The 18,739-nt window shown below is 51.6% G+C and overlaps 1 protein-coding gene across 1 annotated transcript in view; it reads left to right on the plus strand.

Annotated features, from left to right (window-relative positions):
- The window catches only part of SIM2 (SIM bHLH transcription factor 2), a 48,332-nt gene that overhangs the window by 22,275 nt on the left and 7,318 nt on the right, over positions 1 to 18,739 (plus strand). The window contains exons 5-7 of the mRNA XM_014841574.3: positions 1,265 to 1,350; positions 3,541 to 3,740; positions 8,136 to 8,242. Coding sequence (XP_014697060.3) covers positions 1,265 to 1,350; positions 3,541 to 3,740; positions 8,136 to 8,242 — 393 coding nt within the window. The remainder of the gene's footprint in view (positions 1 to 1,264; positions 1,351 to 3,540; positions 3,741 to 8,135; positions 8,243 to 18,739) is intronic.

Genomic DNA, 18,739 nt, shown 5'->3' on the forward strand with positions numbered 1-18,739 from the left:
GAAAGAGCTAGGAGGGTTGGGGTTGCCCACTGAGTAATGTCCACAGCCAACCGAGCGTGCAGGGTTTCAGGGTCCCAAGCCCCCGGTTTTTTCCCCAATCTCTCCTCTGCAGAGTTGGTTTCTGTGCCTGAACTGACCCATTGTTTTATGATAACTGTATGAGAAACGGGCTCTCCCCAAAACTGGATAATTACCGGGTGATGTTTTTTAGAGCTGAGCGTGGCTTATTTGAAAATGGTACAGATAGGTGGCCATGTTAACTGGAAGCCTTATGCCCCACAAACCCCAGCCTGCTGCAGAGGAATTGTGGGTAAACATGGCAGCCTCTCCAGCTGGGGGAAACAGGGGGCATCCTAAGCGAGTCCCTGGCTTCCACCGGGCAGTGCCCTTGGGGAGGGGCGGAATGCCTCGCTTCCATTCCTAGTGGGAACCTTCCTTTAAAAATTAATTTATTAACCACCATCAAATGGCTGTTTGTTTAGAGTGGAGTGACCTCGCCCTCACCCAGGGGTGAGGACATTTCGCCATTCCTGCCTTGAAGAGCTGGCGTCCCCTCATTGAAGATGGTGTTTCCTTAGGGGACTCATTTGTGAGAAGAGAGAGTGGGGAGGGTAAGAGCCCCAGAGAGAGGAGGGGGTGGTCCGTCCAGGACTGTCAATGAGGGTGAAAGCTTTGATCTGGCCAAGAGAGTCAGTTGGGTCTGGCCACCATGCCGCATTGCTGGGCAGTCTCGGTGCCCACGGGCACAGGTGGCAGGAGGTGCCCTGGGGCTGGCTCCCTCTGCTGGGGAAAGGGACTGCCCTTGTGACTTTTACTCAGAATCTACTGCCCTGAGGGAAGTCAGATGCTTCTGGGCCTTCCTGGCAGGCTTGGGCACCTGCCCCAGGGCTGGCCAAGGCGATTCTCCTGGCACCAGGCCTCTCTGTGGCCGCCACGAGGGGACCAGCGCAGGAGGAGCCAGGCTGGGCCCACTGCACGTACAGTCCTCACCTTGGCCCGAGGTTGGCGTGTCCCAAGTTCTTGCTATGGCCGGGTTCCCAGCTGCTTTCCTCTGAAGCACACAGAAGCCAGGGCAGGAGCGGGCCAATCTCCCAGCCCCACCCAGGTCCTGGCCACAGGCAGAAGCCAGCTGCGTCAGGTCTGGGCACACTGGGACGAGCCCCCTGGCGGCCGGATCTGGTCCTCAGGGTTTATGGATATTGTTGGGCTAAGGACGGGAAACATCGTGGGGCAGTTTGCCAATCTAACCTCACTCTGCTTTCAGAGTATGAGATAGAGAGGTCATTCTTTCTTCGAATGAAGTGTGTCTTGGCAAAAAGAAACGCGGGCCTCACGTGCAGCGGATACAAGGTACGAGGAGCCTCGCGTGGGCGGGAGGGAGGGGGCGCGGCGGGTCTTCACTGTGTTTGGTATCTTGCTTCACACTCAGGAACGTCTGAGGACAGGACCTAAACATTTCACGCTGCCTAATGTAGCTGGTGTAGAACTTTCTATTAACGCTGCTCCCGGCTGCTCGCAAGGCAAGTGCGAGAGCTGGTGTTTTACAAGGCTGTGCCAGGCGGACAGGATTTCATCGTAGATCAGGAATAAATCTCCTCGGCACCTTCAGGTTCTACACCGGTCGGTCCCACTGGAGCAGCCGCCCCTAGGGTTTACTGAGAATCCGCATTCCAGGGCAGCATCCTGGGGTCAGCAGTGAGTAGTCGGAGCACAGAAATGTCGCTCTTGCCCTTGGAATGTCGGCCAAATCCAGTGATGATGATGGCGCATGTGGTCATGCTGAGTGCATCTGCAGCCTCTCGGCTAATCTAATCAATAGTCACAGCAGCCCCCTGAGGGGAGGATCATGGCCTCCTTCTTAATCAGACACGAGCTGAGAAGAAGGCCCAGCGGAAGGGCGCCCAGGCCAATGGGGCGGTGCTGGGCCTCGGAGCCAGCCCTCGCTCCTCCTGGCCGCACTTCTCTGCCAGACGTGCCGCTTGCTCTGGCTAACTCCAGACTCTAGGAGTAGGTCACCCAAGGAGCCGCGGGGCAATGCTGCGCTCAGCCTGGGAGTCAGCCTCTGCAGATGCAAGGGCAGGTTGGGGGCAGTCCGCGCTGAGCACCCCCTTCTCTGGAGTTCCTCGCCCTCCTCCCAGGAGTCTGCAATTGCTGTTCCTCCTGCCTCAGAGGAAAGAGGGCATAAGCTCATCACTGTGGAGCTGGAGGCGGATGGGAGCCCTTTTGCAGGAGTATTTGCATGTTAGAAAGGGAGGGAGGGGCGTGTGAAGAGAGAGAGGACAGTTTTGTGCCTTTGTCCTCTCTTTCTGGAATGCCCCTCCACATCTCTGTCCCATCTCAGAGTCCACCTTCCTTCAGCCCCTCCCCACCTCCTTCCCATCCCAGGGGTGCCTTCCCTCAGTCTCTCCTCAGTCCCCTCCTTTGAGCCCCACTCTGAGCTCTTCCTCTTGATCTTTACTTCACTCTGTTTCACAGTTTGGGGGCTACCTTTCCTGTTTGCTGTCCGAGACTCAGAGCCTCTTAGGGACAGGGCTGGGGAAGCCAGCATCGTCGTGCATGCAGTACACATTCTTCAGGCGACTTGGGCCTTCAGTTATTGACTACGTGTCTAATCTTAAGCAGAACACATCAGCTATCTTGTCCTCGGTTTCCTCATCAGTAAAATGGGACAATAGACTAGAAGGATTTTAAGATTGGTCCCAGCTCTAAAGACTGTGAAAACCTTCAGAAATCCTGGAAGAAAGTTTTTGAAAAGAGGATTTAAGATTTTGGCTGTTCATTACAGCTGTTATGAAAGACCATGATCCTTTGAAGAGTTTACTGACTATAACTTGTATAAATGTTTCAGATATTGAGGCTTAGGCTGTACAACGCTTTCTCTTTGACATTTGGAACGCTATCCACGCTCTGCTCTGTGGCTGTTGGCTAGGACAATTAGAAGTGTTTCTATGGAGCAACTCTGGCTTATTGCTTATTACGAGGGCATAAAATCTTGAACTGTAAATAAACTAAAATTAAAATACATTAAAGATGAAGACTTTTATTTGATTCAATTGACAGAATTCTTAATTTTACTAGCGTGATATAGCTTGTCAAGTGATATAAAGGTCAAGTTAACAGATGTCAAATTTAATCTCGTTGGAAGATAATACGCATTATAGTCACTGAAGTGAGTGTTAGGGAACAACGGTGAGCTCCCCAAAATGCCTTTGCTGTGCCAACTAATCACAGCTTGGCCATGAGTTAAATAAGTATCAATCCGTTCTATATTAGAGAGCCGTAACTTGTGGAGTTACTGGAGTATAGTCAGTTGGGTATGACAACCTTTATATTTTATTATGATATTGTTTTCTAAGAAAGAAACACAGCTTCATTTCTTCGGAGCAGTGAATAAGGCGTTTGGGCACACAGCTCGGCGGGGCCTGGGCTGGGGGATATTCCAGCGCGTTCAAGCCAACCAGCAGGCGCAGAGCCGGGAGGAGCGCGTGGCAGCCTGACCCCTACATTGCTGGCGGCTGACCCTGCCCTCTGCTTTCCCAGGTCATCCACTGCAGCGGGTACTTGAAGATCAGGCAGTATATGCTGGACATGTCCCTGTACGACTCATGCTACCAGATCGTGGGGCTGGTGGCCGTGGGCCAGTCGCTGCCGCCCAGCGCCATCACAGAGATCAAGCTGCACAGTAACATGTTCATGTTCAGGGCCAGCCTCGACCTGAAGCTGATATTCCTGGATTCCAGGTGAGTTTGGCACCCACGGCTGCTGTGGAGTTCCGGAAGATACCCACGGTGGAAACTGGCCTCTGAAACGACATGATTAAGGCAAAATGTAACAAGGAACGAGTTGTCCTAAGGATGTGAATTAGAAAGGGATTTAGTGAAACCAAGTCATGAAGTGAAAGAATTAATATCAGCCTTAGTGCCTAGGGAGTAGGCAGCTTCTCCAGCTTACAAGTGTTTGTTTATTTATTTGTATTTTCATCATCTCACTGGAGGGTGAGCTGGAAATGTGTTGGGAGCACAGGTTAGTTTTTTCCTCTTGTGAAAGCCCACAATGTCAGGATTCTGCCTCGTATCTCCATCAAGCTGGTGGGACTTTAAAACACACAGAAGGTTTCCACACTGAGGAGTGTCTGTGGTGGGGAGAAGTTTGAGCTGTGACAGCCACCGCAGGGCTGAGGCTGGAGCAGAGAGGTGGACTTTCCTGGGGGAAGCTGTGACCACAGGCTCAGCAGGTACCCTGTCTCGGTCTGGGCTGGGAGGGCGAGGCAGCAGTGTCCCCAGAACTACCTCTCCCAGCCGTCCTTTCCTCTCCTACTTGGGAATTCACGCCAACGTGAGAATCTCCAGAGAGAGAGAAGGGAGACGGAGTAAGGCAGAACCGCTGATTGCTTGTTGCGCAGGCCTGGGGAGAGGAAGTCTGTACTGGGGCCATCTGGCCCGTCCCCAGGGCAGGCCCCACCCACTCCGCTACCACAGGGCTGCTAGGAAAGATGACATCAGATCAGAGACGTGAAGCATTTGCAAAGGTAAAAAGCCTGATATGCCTGCAGCGTGAGTGACTTTGCCTCCTGGCTCCTTCCTCAGCTGTACAGACAAGAATAAGCTTTCAGAGCCCCCACTCCTGACTTTTGGTGTGTGTGGTCAGGCTTTCTTGGAGAAAGGATATATGTATGTATATATATTTGTTTTCTGGATGTCCTGAAGCTAGGATTTATTGATTCTTTTTTTTCCCTCACTTTTTCATTGTGGTAAAATATACATAACATAAAATTGATCATTTTAACTATTTATCGAAGAAAACCAAATCCTCCTGGTTAGGAGTGGGAGGTGAGGACACGAATTAGTCTAGTTCATCGTTCATGGACCTCAGAACCATCCAAAGGTGGAGAAGTGACAAGGGTTGGCATTACAGAGTTGCCACTATGCTCCCAGAAACTCCAAGCAATGAGTACATGTATCTCTTTGGGGGAAAGATGGCAGCTCCTCTTGGGATGGCCAAACGCTGACGAGTGCCATTCTCCTGCAGTGAAGATGGGGGCACCTGCAGGGAGAGGAGCCTGGGGCTGGCCAGCTGCCCCGAAGCCTGGGGGTGTGCAAGAAGTACCAGCTCGCAGTGAAAGAGGAGTTCTTTCCAGATTCACGAGCCACTTCTAAAAGTCGATGGAAAGAAAACCCAGCTGCCCAAGTTCATTATTGTAGAAATTTAGGAGGCTATGACTGGCTTCTCCCTTGTTTTGTCTCCTGGTTTTTCTTTGCCGTTCTGGCAAAAACCCCTAAGACCTGGTGAATTCTTGAGAGGAGGAAAGAGGGGTTCTCCTCAGAGAGTGATTTCAGGTCTTCTCAAGTTGTTCCATCCACACTGCTTTGACACGCGAGGGACAGAGGGCGGGCGTTACAGAAGAGGATGTATGAAGTTAGATCAGGGGCCACGTTGCTCCCGGAGGGAGCCTCAGATGTGGGCTTTCTTGAATGCCAACGTTTCTCTACTTGAGGGTGTGAGAGACGTACCCCTGACGTGAGTAGAAAAGAAAGATGGCGATCTTGAGGAAGACTTCCTGTCTTCACAGAAGACTCTGCAGTTCTTCCTGCTAAGTGCCAGAGAGAAGCTTCTAGGAAAGCCTTGAGGCTTTTTCTGAACTCCAGTCATGGAGGAGGTGCTCAAGGGGGTCAGAAATGCTCTGGAGAATTCTTCACACTCACTCTGGTCTTTGGTCTGTTACAGCTCAATGGTCTTTGAAAGGTCACCAGGGGGAAGGGCGGGGGGACAGAGGGGCTGGCCCAGTCCTTGGAGGTCAGCAGAATGGCCCAATGGGGTGGGAGATGTCAGCTCCTACATCTGAACCCCAGGAGCCACCGCGAGGGGTTGGCCTGAAGCCTGGCAGCCCCAAAGTCACGGGGCCAGGATGGTGGGCCTCACCCCATCGGGCCCTCAGACCTCAGCGGAATCCCAGACTCCGCTGAACTCGGCATAACCTGACGTTTGGTTCATGGGGGTTTTGTGGTATTTCACTTTGAAACCGTAGCTGGTGCTTTTGCTAAGGATGGGTGAACCGAGCGATGTTTGGGGTTTGGCAAATCCCTCTGACAGGTCTTCAGACAGTAGAGGGTTGGAAAAAACGGGGAGGGCATGCTGCCAAACCCTTCCCTTCCCCTTTAATTTTTAAAGCCAGTGTGTACTTTGATGAGAAATTTAATACATGTGTTTCTGATTCATTTACACGTTCGGGGCTGTTGTTCTGTAACTTTCCCTCCAAAGGGTCTGGGAAGTCTCTTTCATCCCCACACTGTAGAGATGCCTGGTTTTCTTTTGGGGGGAAGCCAGACGTCTCAGTTTTCCTGCCACACAGAGTCAGACTCCAATGGGGCCCGAAGCTCTAGGTGGCCCTTAGACCAGTCCCCTGAGCCCTGAAAGGCTCTGGCCTGTGCAAGTTCACTTTCCACCCACCTCGAGCCCCGTCTCCTTCCTGCCCTGGAGGAACACCATGGAAATGTGTACACCAAATAGTGACCGATTCCAGGGAAATATGAGGCTCTCAGAGATTTACGACCCGAAGCCCGCGCAGAACCCAACAGAAAGGAGAGCGGGTTAAGGAATGAAAGCGCGGTCAAGTTTCCCCTTTTAATTTACAGCTAACGTTTCAGATCTGGGCCAGCAGGGACCCCGGTCCGGCCGTCCTCAGTCCCCACCCCTCGCCCCCCAGCACTGACTTCTCACCATAGCCTCACCTCTTTTGGAATCCTTTCTTGTCCCCCTCTTTCATCTGCTCTTGAACATCTGTCACCAAGATGTTTGGGCCACCTCGGCCGAGGGCATGGTTCCCACTGCTGTTGCCCAAGGCCTGGGAACTGATACCATTGCCACATGCAATTTTCACCTACGGACAGAGTGATCCAAATGCTGGTGATGATGTGGTCTTGGGTGTTGAGAGTCACTTTTCTTCAAAGAGCTGAAGTGGGAAATTAATATGCCCGGGGCTTGATGAGAATAAAGAGCGGGTAAAGTCAGATAAGCAGTGGGAACCTGCTTCGATTTCCATAAAAAGCTGAAGGCTTACTTTCTAGTCACAATATTTTGGGGTGTTATTATACTATTGTCTGAGGGCTCGAAAACAATCCTCTGCTGATAGGAGGCTTAAACATCTCAGTTATTCCATAATTCCCATCAGTAGGAGTTGCCCAACCATAGCATCATCCCGAGACCAGCTCTGCCTGTTGACAGTGTCCATTGTGGAATGGAGATTTCAAGTCTCAAACACTCAGTAGCCAGGATGTGGAAACAACCGCGTGTCCATCATCAGACAGAATGGATAAACAGGATGTGCTATCTACATAAAGTAGAATATTATTCAGCCGTAAGAAGGAATGAAGTTCTGACACGTGCTACAACATGGGTGAACTTTGAAGACATTATCCTGAGTGAAAGAAGCTGGACCCAAAGCGACGAATATTGTAGGATTCCACTTAGATGGGATATCTAGAATAGACAAATTCATAGAGACAGAAAGGAGAATGGTGCTTGCCAGGGGTGGGAGGGAGGGGAAGTGGGGCTATTGTTTAACAGGGACTGAGTTTCTGTTCCAGATGTTGAAAAAGTTCTGGAAATGGAAGTGGTGATGGCTACACAGCATTGTGAATGTAGTTAATTCCATGGAATTGGATGCTTAATAATGGTTAAAATGGTAAAATTTATGTTATGCGTATTTTACCACAATAATTTAAAAAAGATTGCCACAAGACTTTGGGTTCCCCCAAAACCCCCCGAGAATGGGTTCTTTCTCACCGTGGCAGCCTTCCCCCACATATCAAAGTGCGCTCTTAAGCATCCTCAGATAAGCTTCACCTTGAAAAGGGATAAAATTTGCAGCCATCCCAAACACTCTTCTAGCCAGTGGTTTCAAAAGAACCTTCCTGCCCGTGCATAGCGCTACATCCTGTGCTGCGCCAAAGTTCAAAGACTTTCTTCTTGTAAAAAAGATCATTCTCAGTTTCCAAAATCAACATGGATTTAAAAGCCTTTTAAAAAAGGCAGCCCCCAGCCTTTTAGCTCTTCATTAGCTGGCAAGACCAATATTAGTTTAAATGAAAGGCAATGGGCAGAGCAGTGTGACTCACGGGGCCACCATCCTCTCTCAGGGTGACCGAGCTGACCGGGTATGAGCCGCAGGATCTGATCGAAAAGACCCTCTACCATCACATCCACGGCTGCGACGTGTTCCACCTCCGCTATGCGCACCACCTCCGTGAGTACCGCACTCCCCGGGGGGGTGGGCCGTGGCTGGCCAGGGGGGAGGCGACTAGGACTGCGTGGGCAGAGCGTCCCTTGTTTGGGACAATAATCAGCCACTGTGTACACACGAGTCTCTAACCTCAAGCCTGACTCGGTCTACCCCTTGCTCGAGCACAGCTATTTGCTGTCAGTTTTCAAACATTCAAGCTCACGCTCCCAATGAAACTCTGGCAGGTGCGGGATGGTGCAGAAGTTTCTGGATTCTAGATTGTGGATTTGGAAACTAAATTTCTCTCTGACATCTGGACACCAGTTGTGAATAACGGTGACAGCAGTAGAAGAACCGAGACTTACAGAGCCCTTACTATGGCCAGGCACTAGTTTAAGTGATCGAATATATTACGAACCCAGTGAGGGAGATTCTCATGTTCATGTTCCTCCTTTTGCTGTTGAGGATGCTGAGGTTCAGAGAGGTTAAGCCACTTGCCCATGGTCACACAGCGAGGAGGCAGCAGAGCTGGGAGCCGAACCCAAGAAGCGTCCGGCCTCCGACCACTGTCCGCCATCTGGCTGGGGAAGCTCAGGGGAAATCACGGGTTCCCAGGTTGGGAGAAGTCAGTGTGGAAAGAGTGAACAAACAGTATTCAATTTGCCAACAGAGGAAATTTGGGGAGCATGTGGATTGGGGGGGTTCCAGTCACTGAAGTGTTTAAAGAAGTGACACTTTTCTTGTAGAATCCAAATCGAGGCAGTGAATAATTTGCATGGCGTGGAATAGCTCATCCTCCCGCCATCCAGCCCAGCGATGCCCATGGCTGGTCCAGGTGCTTGTTAATGGGGTGCAGATGGCGGGAGGAGCCAGATCCTCTGCAACGTGGCCCAGATGGCATGTCCTCTGTTCTTGCCCTGCTTTGTGTTGACTAAGGGGTGTTGGAGGACACGGTGCTGGTGTCGAGCTGGAGGTGGACAGCGGTTCCAGGGGCCGCTCGATCCTTGGCCACGTTGTCTGCCTGGCCGTTCAGTGTCCACTGGGACCCAGCGAGCACGGCAGTTACTAGGACACAGCTGTTCTGTCCTCCTGAGTCACCAGGGGCAGAGACCCGTGACAACCAGGACATTGGCTGGGCGGACGCAGACGGCTTCTTCCTGCTCCCTTTTAATTCAAACAGTGTGAAAAGGTCTCTGTGCATGGAGAGACTCAAGAGTTGTCACAGCCTTTTTATTTCTTTTTGTGAAGATAGCCAAGTCGTGATCTCATATAAACATTCCTGTCCTTCTCGAAACCAAGCTCAGTAGGGGAGCAACTGCCTGGTGTTTGGATGGGAGCTGCAGGTCAGCATCACTGATCCGGGAGCTAGAACTCTTTCGTGCACAAACAGAGCAGAAAGTGTCGATTTTAGACTTAGATCTTTGGGAGACTGCAATGGGCAGGTGAGAAGAGGGGAGCGTGTGCTCTGAAGTCAGGAGAGTGGTTGGGAGGTGGGAGGGGCATCTGCTTCCAGAGCATGGAGCAGCAGCGTGCACCACAGAACAGTCTGGAAGGGAAGACGGTGGGAATGGAGAGCAATGTGAGGATTCATACCTTCCCCCTCCCAGAGGTCGGCTCCCTGCCACTGTCGGGGTGGAGAGGGCTGCTCTGAGAGCCCCAGGTCTGGGGGTTCCCAGCCCCCTTGCGTGGAGGCAGGAGCATGTCTGGGAGCTTCTAGTTGAAAGGAAACCTCCGAATTCCATGAAGGGAGAGTTGTTCAAAGCAGGGCTGCTGTGTGGGAAATCAGGCCTCAAAGCGCAGAGAAAAACAAAGTAGGGAATTAAAAGTCTTCGTTTCCGGTCCCATTTCTTTTCTCTCGCACTGCCTGGCTAACAGAGGGGAGCAGGGATTTTTTACGAGGCAATAAATACAATTTGTGTTTTGGAAATGTAATGAAGGCCACAGCGATGACCAGTCGGAGGCTCCTGTGCCCCGACACGGACCGGATGCTTTTCGTGTGTCCACTCTGACCGTTTGTCAGTGCGGGAGCGGGGCTGTTCTCGCGTCCATTTCCCAGGTGAGCAAAGCCAGACTCCGAAGTGGAGGGACGTGTCGGGGGACACGATGGGTCTTAAACTTGGAGATGTGGGCTGGTCTTTGTTCCCCAGGAGCCCCCATCTTCCTGAGCTTGTCTGGGTTACCAGACCTGCACCGGGATTTGATTCGAGAGGGTCTCCTGAGATTTATATGATAAATCTGCCTTATCTCACTCGGAATTTGGATTCCAGACATTTCCAATGTCCAAGGGAACCCTGAAAGGTGTACACAGCCTTCCAAGGGACACACAGAAAGGGCGGAGTGTTGAGAAACCAGAGGGAGCACGGCTTTCTTCCCCAAATGGGCAAGAATGGGTAAATCAAAGAAAACAGAAAATAGCAATATGATATTGACAGTGATTGCTACTGTGCAGTGACCTAACCTTAACTGTGGTCGAGAAACCACCACAGGGACAGGCTGGAGGAGGCCGGAGTCTGCCCCAGTCTCCCTGCTCCAGCTTTTCCAGATATAAACCAGAGAGTGACAGCAAGAAACAGCTGAGGCTTGGGGCCGGCCCGATGGCGTAGTGGTTAAGTTCAGGTGCTCCACTTTAGCAGTCCAGGCTTTGCAGGTTCAGATCGCCGGCGTAGACCCAGCTCGCTCATCAAACCACGCTGTGGCAGCATCCCACATAAAGCAGAGAAAGACTGGCACAGATGTTAGCTCAGCAAGAATCTTCCTCAAGCAAAGAGAGGAAGATTGGCAACAGATGTTAGCTCAGGGCCAATCTTCCTCACCAAAAAAAGAAAGAAAGAAAGAAACAGCCGAGACTCTTATGCATGCAGAGGGCTGGGAATTGGTCTCCCAGAGCTCATGCCTTCAGACGTCCCCCTCAGGGCAGCCATGACATTGACCTGGATGTCACTTTCTCCTCCAAAGCTGGACCTTTCAGATGAAGAAAAGGAAGCTAGTCAACCACCAGAGCATGGTTTGGGGAGGCGGGGTCTTCATGGTGTAGAGCTGGGGCAATTTTGAAACCTCTTCATTGTGTGGTGCCTGGGGCCTCACTCTCCTTCCCGGTCACAGAACTGGGGCCAGAGGGGACAGCTCCAGAAACTGACCCTGAGCCTGCAGTTCAAGTGCAAGAGTTTATTTGGACAGTGACTGAAACACGGATAGAGGAGAGAGAAGTGAGCCACAGAAGAGAAGGAGCCATAGGAGCGATGTTGTCTGCCTGGCTACTGCCGTGGGTGACGGACCCTCGATCCCCCTGGGGACTCTGGGAGCCAGTGCGGGACCCCTGCCTCAGTTATGGTGCCGAGGGGAGAGTGGGCTGAGGCAGTTATACACCCCGCCTGCCAGTCATCAGCTGAGGGCTCTCTCGGAGTGCTAATTCCTCTGCTTGCCCCACATCTGTCAGAATGGGCTCTGCCGAAGAAAGGCCTCTGGCGGGAGATGGGTGCACTCCATGGGGTTGGGGGGGCTGCGCAGTGAGGAGTCACTGGCCAGAGCGAAGCCCCACCTCTCCACAGCCTCTCCTCAGCTTCCTCCCTTCCTGGCTGCATGAAGGCCTTCTCCAGCCAGGCCTCCCTCCGCAAGCTGCTCCTTGCTCCCAGCGCGGTCTGTCGTCTTTTCCTTGCAAACATGGGTCACTTCTCTCTGGTAGGCCCTGTCACCCTCACTGCTCAGGGTCCCTGTTGGCCGGCCAGAGTGTCCTCCACACCCAAGTTCCTGCCCTGTGCCCTCTGGGGACTGAGGAAAGCCGATCCCCTATGCTCTCCAGTTCTGTTTCCACTCCCGGCTTGATGCCCACGGCCACCACCTCTCCTCAGGGTGGAGCTGTGTCCAGCTCGGCCCCTCCCAGCCCTATCCGGGGACGTAAGTTCTTGTTTCTGGATGCTGCTTTCCCCTCACGCTGTCCAGACAGATCCTCACGGGGACCTCCTTAGTCCTCTTGGGCTGCCATGACAAAGCACCACAGACTGGGCGGCTTACACAGCAGAAATTTGTTCTCTCACGGTTCTGGGTGCTGGAAGTCTTGAGATCAGGGTGTTGGCAGGGCTGGTTTCTTCTGCGGCCTCCCTCCTTGGCTTGTGGGTGGCCGTCTTCCTGCTGTGTTCTCCCGTGGTCCTCCCTCTGTTCATGTCTGGGTCCTAACCTGGGATTAGGGCCCGCCCATATGACTTCATTTTACCTTAATTACCCCTATAAAGGCCCTGTCTCCAGATACAGTCACATTCTGAGGTACTGGGGGTTAGGACTCCAGCATAAGAATTTTGGGGGGACACAATTCAGCCCCTAACAGGGACTTTCTTTTCCTATGCCTGCGTCCTTGCCCAGGTAATGGGCACAGGCCCTCTCCCGAGTTTCAGTTGGATAGGCCGGCTTGGGCAGCACAGGTGACCAGTCTGCGAAGGCCGGATGTGTCATTTTGAAATGTGACTTTTCAGTCCTGTCATGTAGTGCTTTGGTGACCAATGGCTCAGGGACATGGCCCCAGGGAGGGCCGTGGGACCGGGGCTTCCTCTTCCAGCCTCCTGCCCTCCAGGCTCCACACGGATCCCACACTGGCCGCTGCTGACCTGGGACTCAAGTCCTTCAATCCGATCACAGCTGGAGCTGGCCCAGGGGTTGTCCCAGGGGTGCCGGCCCACTGGGCAGCCTTTGCTGCCTCCCTTCCATCCACCACAACTGGATGTGGCTGGAAGTGGCCAGCGGCTCTGTTGACCCACCCATCTGGGCCCCTCAGGACTCCAAGGCCGGAGGGGGAGCCTGGCCTCCTCTTATAGCGAGACGTAGAGACGCATCTGTCTCTGCAGTTGATGGGGTAGCTGAGCACAGGAACAAAGCAAATGGTGGCCAACACCCCGGACCAAAGGGAGGTCACTGTCCCCTTTTCCAAGGCCAAGCTCGCTCCACACTATGTCCAAAACCAAGGAGTCCCTGGGGACGGGGTGCAGGGCTCTGCCAGAGGCCTAATTGGATGCAAGAAAGCGGTGGTTCTGGAGAACCAAAGTCAGCCAAATGGTTTTCACACATTCTTCAAAATATTGTCTTAACCAGGAGCAGGAATCCACAGGGTCTGAAGGAAGCACAGCCCCCAAAGAAAGGGAATTCAACACCTTCCAGAAAGTCAGCGTCATGAGGAGAGGCAGGGCCCAGCAGTCCAGGCTTCGGGGAGCACAGGCTTCCAGAGGTCAACAATGGGGGGGCGCGCGGGGATGGCCCTGGCACCTCAGCCTCTGGGTCAGTGTGGGCCTGGGCATTCCCAGGCGAGCTCTCTGAGTCAGACTGTGCCAGGGCTTTCTCCAGAACCTTCTGGAAGGCAAAGCGAACATGGATCCTCTAGGGAATGCCTTTGACCCTCCCAGCCCGTTCTGCTGATGCTCATGGCCTTGTGGGTGGAGGGGAGGCCCTGGCAGCCCTGCTGAGGGTGGGCTCCAGCATCCACAGTCACACGGCCTCAGGGAAATGGGGCCCCGGCCAGTGCCTGCCTCCATGGTCTCCCCGCTCTCTTTGTGAAGCGTTTGGGAGACGCTTTCTTGTATATGGGGGAACCAGCAGAGGGCTGTGCTCCCTTGACCTGTAGGCCCTGGGGGTGGGCAGGGGGCAGCCCGAGGCACAGGCAGGGAGGGGATCACTGTGGGTGGACTTGATGCTTTGTGTCGAGGACGCTGGGCAGATTTCTTGTGGACACGATGTTTTGGAAGAACCGTGGTGTCCACATGGCCAGTCGTCCAAGGTAGTGGAGAACTTCACCTAGCTCTCTAGGTAGGCCCCGGTCCACTGTGGGCCAAGCCCATATCCCAAAGAAAACAGTCTGTGTCCGACTAGCAAAACGTCTCAATGTCACAAAAAGGCTGAAAGCCTGAATATGTGGTCTACAAATTTCAAGCAATAACTGTTATAGAAAAATTACAGGACAGCTTGTATAGACTCGTGGAGAACATACTCTAAATGACACGTAAGAGTCACAAGCTTATGGGGCCAGGCACGGCCCCGTGAGTGTATGAATGGGCAAGTGTAGGGCAGTAGGGAGTGGTAGAGCCTGTGGCTAACTGGAGACCACGTGACCCATCCAAAGACATTCCAAGTACAACACTATGCCACCAACAGAGCACATCTGTGGACACACGTGGTGCATGGGATACCAGTTTGCAACCGCTCTATAGCTGCTATGGAACAGGGACAAAGATCATGAGATAGAAGATAACTTTGAAAGGAGTTTCCAATCTATCATGAGGAGTTTTAATTGACATTACAAGGGCTGCTTCCACTGCCGGCCTCACTTGCCTCTGGACTGGAAATGGACAATGGGGTTTAATTCAGACACAGACCCTTTTTAGATGCTGCCCTTCAAGCAGAGTCTGGAGGTAGAAGCAGCTAGAAGTGGCTTCGTCTTGCTGACGGAGGTGTGGGGAGCCTGTGCATTAAGGGGGAGTCAGAAGCAAGGACACAGCAAATAATCCTGGAAAGCACAGTGCGATCTACACACTGACTCCTGGAAGCAGTTTGGGACATTTATAAGAGTAGATTGCCTCTTCTGCTTTGTGCCAAATGGGACTTGATGGGTCAGGCCGAGCCCATCTTCCATGGTCAGTGTCCCTTTGGAGACATTCCACAATGTGACCCTTGTGGAAATTCCTCCCTAAGGTGCTTCTCTCTTTCCCAGCACTTTCCATGCCTTCTTAGCACCAACCTGCTTCTGGGAGCAGGTGCAGAGCATGAGGTGGGGGCCGTGCTGAGGACGTGCGAGCATGCGGAGGCCCACTCCCCAGAGGGGCACATAGTTGTCTCTAATCTCACCAACTGCACTTCCTTGAGGCCCCACCTGGCGGAGGAGACAAGAGCCAAGAGGAGCACAGGGACTGCGTTTACCGTTCTTTCCCATGGGGCGTGCATTAGTCCTGTGGCCACCGCAACAAAATACCACGAACTGGGTGGCTTGAAACAACAGAAATTCATTCTCTCACACTTCTGGAGGCCAGAAGCCCAAAACCAAGGTGTTGGCAGGGCCAGGCTCCCTCTGGGCTCCAGGGGAGAATCCATTCCTTGCCTCTTCCAGCTTCTAGTGGCTGCTGGCCTTCCTTGGTTTGGGGCTGCATCCTCCCGTCTCTGCCTGTCTCCCTCCATATGTGTGCGGGTGTCTTCTCTTCTGTCTCTTATGGGGACACTTGTTATTAGATTTAGGGCCCACCCTCATCCAGGATGATCTCATCTTGAGATCCTTAATCACATCCGCAAAGACTCTTTTTCCCAAATGTGGTCACATTCACAGGTTCTGAGGATTAGGACAGGGAACAGATCTTTTTTGGGTACCTCTATCCAACCCACGATAGACATTTCTGGTGTCATTTTCAGCTCTTAAAATTCAAAACAGAAATAGAAATGATGCTTGAAGCCAAGGTTTACTTTCCTCCCCAAGGCTGGCTCCTAGCCATGGCTTTGCGTCCCGGAGGAATTCCAGAGGAACCAGGAAGGCCACCTACTTTTCCAGATAGCGTATTTATGGAACTAGAATTTCCATCCCAAGGCTTGGAAAACTGTGCCCACTATCTTGCACCTAGGCCTGGGTCACTCTGATTTCAGAACCATCTTAGGCCGTGATGTTGGAGATACTGTGGCATCAAGGTGCAAGAGGCAGCACCTCTGCGCTCAGGAGCTTAGGGTTTAGGGGCCATCTCCTCCCCGCCCCCGTCATCACCACCATACCTACAGCCTCCCTTTATAGCGCTCTGGCCTGAGACCATTTCAGGCAGCTAATTAAGAACGACAGACTGGACGGGGAGCTGGAGCAAAACGAAGAATGTTGTGACTAAGTGTCTAGGATTTCAACTTGGATTGATACGTTGACTATTGCCATGGGTCATAGGAAAGCAAAGAAAAGAAATTCTGTGTCTCTGTTGGTTTGGTCTCTGTATCTAAGCCTCATCATTGCAGAGTCAGGGAGGGTCAGAGAGAATCAAATCTCTACAACGTCTGCCATCTGCGTCTGAATATAAAATATCTGGAATAAACGGGCTTCACTGTAGCCAGCTCTAAGATGATTACAGATGGGTTTCAGGAATGTTATAAGCAATAAGAGGAAGTATAAAGTACGAGATAAGAAAACGGAAAAGTATATGGTCTTATTCCTAGGGGCTTTGCAGACGCAGCTAGGAATAGATTTCCGAGCTGAAGAGGTGAACAGCCTTTCTCTTAAAGAAAGAAGGAATTCTTGGGAAATCCACAGTCGGGACCTCAGTTTGATCATATTCCATCTGTTTTGGGGCCATAAGCAAATTGGTTAATTGAGTCTCCCTTAAAAGTTGGCCCGCTCCCACCCCCATATGCACCTACACCCAGAGAACCTTCTGGAGGCTCCTGCTCCCGCCTCCCACAGTGGCCAGTCTGAGAAATAGGAGTCAGAACATCTGAGCTTGGGGCCCAGCTGAGCTCTCAAGATCTGTTGGCCCAGCTTTCCTGCTGAGGTCCACCTCCCACGGTTGTCGTGAGGGTAAAATGAGGCAATGTATTCGAAAATGAACTGGAAATAGAAACGGTGTATTTTTTTTGTTAAAAAGGCAAACTGCTGAGGGAGAAGCATTGTGAAGCCTTTCTCTTTCCTGCTGCCTTTGTCTACACTCTTCAGCATTGGGTCTTGTTCCTGCCAAGTGAGTCCACTGAGGTGCAGATGTTAAGCCAGGGCAGAAAGGAGCTGCTCTCTGCACTGTCCCAGAGAGACTGGCCTCCCCACCTGGGCGAGATGGTTGTTACACAGCAGGACTGCCAGGTTCATCCCTGGCTTCATTCCTATACAGTGTGCACAGGGCCTGACATCTGTTCCATTTCCACTTCTCAACCCCCATACAAACTGCGTGCCCATGGAAAAAATAACTAATTTTTCATTCTGATTATAAAACTAATACCTCCTCATTGTTGGAAATTTAGAAAATCAAGAAAAGAAAACAAAAATGATTTGTCACTGTATCAGTCTGATAATGAGACCTAATATGCATTGGGCCCGTTACGCACATCGGCCACGGTTCTAAATCTTCACGTGGGGTACCTAATCCTCACAACAACCAGATGATGTAGGGACTATGATTATCTTCTTGTTATAAATGGGGAAACTGAGGCACAGGGGGTTAGGAGCTTGTCCAAGATGACACAGTTAGTTGGGGAGATGTGTGTATGTGTGTGCATACTTTTTCCTCATTAGGATTATACTCTCTGCAGTTCTGAATCTTGTCTTTTCTTCGTTTACTATTATATCATACACACTCCCCAGATACACATTCTTATCAATCATTGTTTTAACGGTTGCATAGCACTCCATAATTTATTTACCCTCCTTCCTGTTGGTGTACAGTGAAGTCTCCCCTCCCTTTTTTCCTGGATTAGAGGCAGGACTGCAATGAATCTCTTTCCACAGGAGTCTTTGTTTGCATTACTCAAATTCCCAGGGGATCAATTATTAGAAGTGAAATCAGTGTGTCAGTGGGTACGACCTTCCAACTGCTTTCCAGAAGGACCACACCAATTCACACTTCCATCAGCACATCATAGATTAGCCAGCATCGCCCATTGTCATGTCATTATGTCTTTGAGATAAAATTCACCATTTCTACCATTTTCAGTTATTTGTAGTATATTTACAATGTTGTGCAACTGTCGCCTTTATCTAATTCCAGACCCTTTTCGTCATCCCTCGAAGAAGCCTGGTACCCATTAGCAGGCACTCCCAGCCCCAAGCAACCACTGATCTGCTTTCCGTCTCTACGGATGTGTCTCTTCTGGACATTGCACATAAATGCAATCATGCAATATTTCTTTCTTTTTTAACATTTACTGATTTGATGGATGGTATCTAGCTTTGAGTTAAACAAATGAGGTCAACATTTGTTAATCATTCATGTTTGTCCTTTGGTGAACTGTTTGTTCACGGTCTTTGCCTGTATTACTTTTAGAGTCTTAGTGTTTTTATCAGTCTGTATGAACTCTTTATATATTAAGGCCGATAAGTCCTTATCATATTGGCAGCAGTTTTTCTTCTGCACTAGAATATTTTGCTAGGCTGTTAAAGTGGATGATAAAGAGCCACCTCAATGTGAAAAGAAGCCACAAAAGGCCATGGAGAGCCCAGGGAGGGTGTGGGTGGAGAGCGAGGAGGCTGTGCCTAGTGGTACAAGAGGAGAGCTGAATTTCTGTCTGTGAGCCTCCAGGGGTTTCCTTCAGTGCCAGCTGGTGCAGTCACAGACTTGGCCCCTTTGGCCTTCTCCGCAAATCCCTGCTCAGGCGCCTGCTGGTTAGGGCCCTGGGGCCAGCCCTGCCTTGAGAAGCAGGAATGTCCTGGAGCTGCAACCTGGGCAGCCAGGGGTGCCTTTTCAGACTTTCGCCGGCCTTCCCTCCCTGGAGAAGTTTAACCCAGGCTTTCTTCTCTTTACTGCCCACCCCAAGCTGCTGGCACTGTCCTCCCCTCCAGCTCTCCCCTCTGCTCCCTCGCAGGCCCTGAGGGGGTATCAG

Source organism: Equus asinus, chromosome 18, assembly GCF_041296235.1.
Source record: "Equus asinus isolate D_3611 breed Donkey chromosome 18, EquAss-T2T_v2, whole genome shotgun sequence".
Classification (NCBI taxonomy): Eukaryota; Metazoa; Chordata; class Mammalia; order Perissodactyla; family Equidae; genus Equus; species Equus asinus.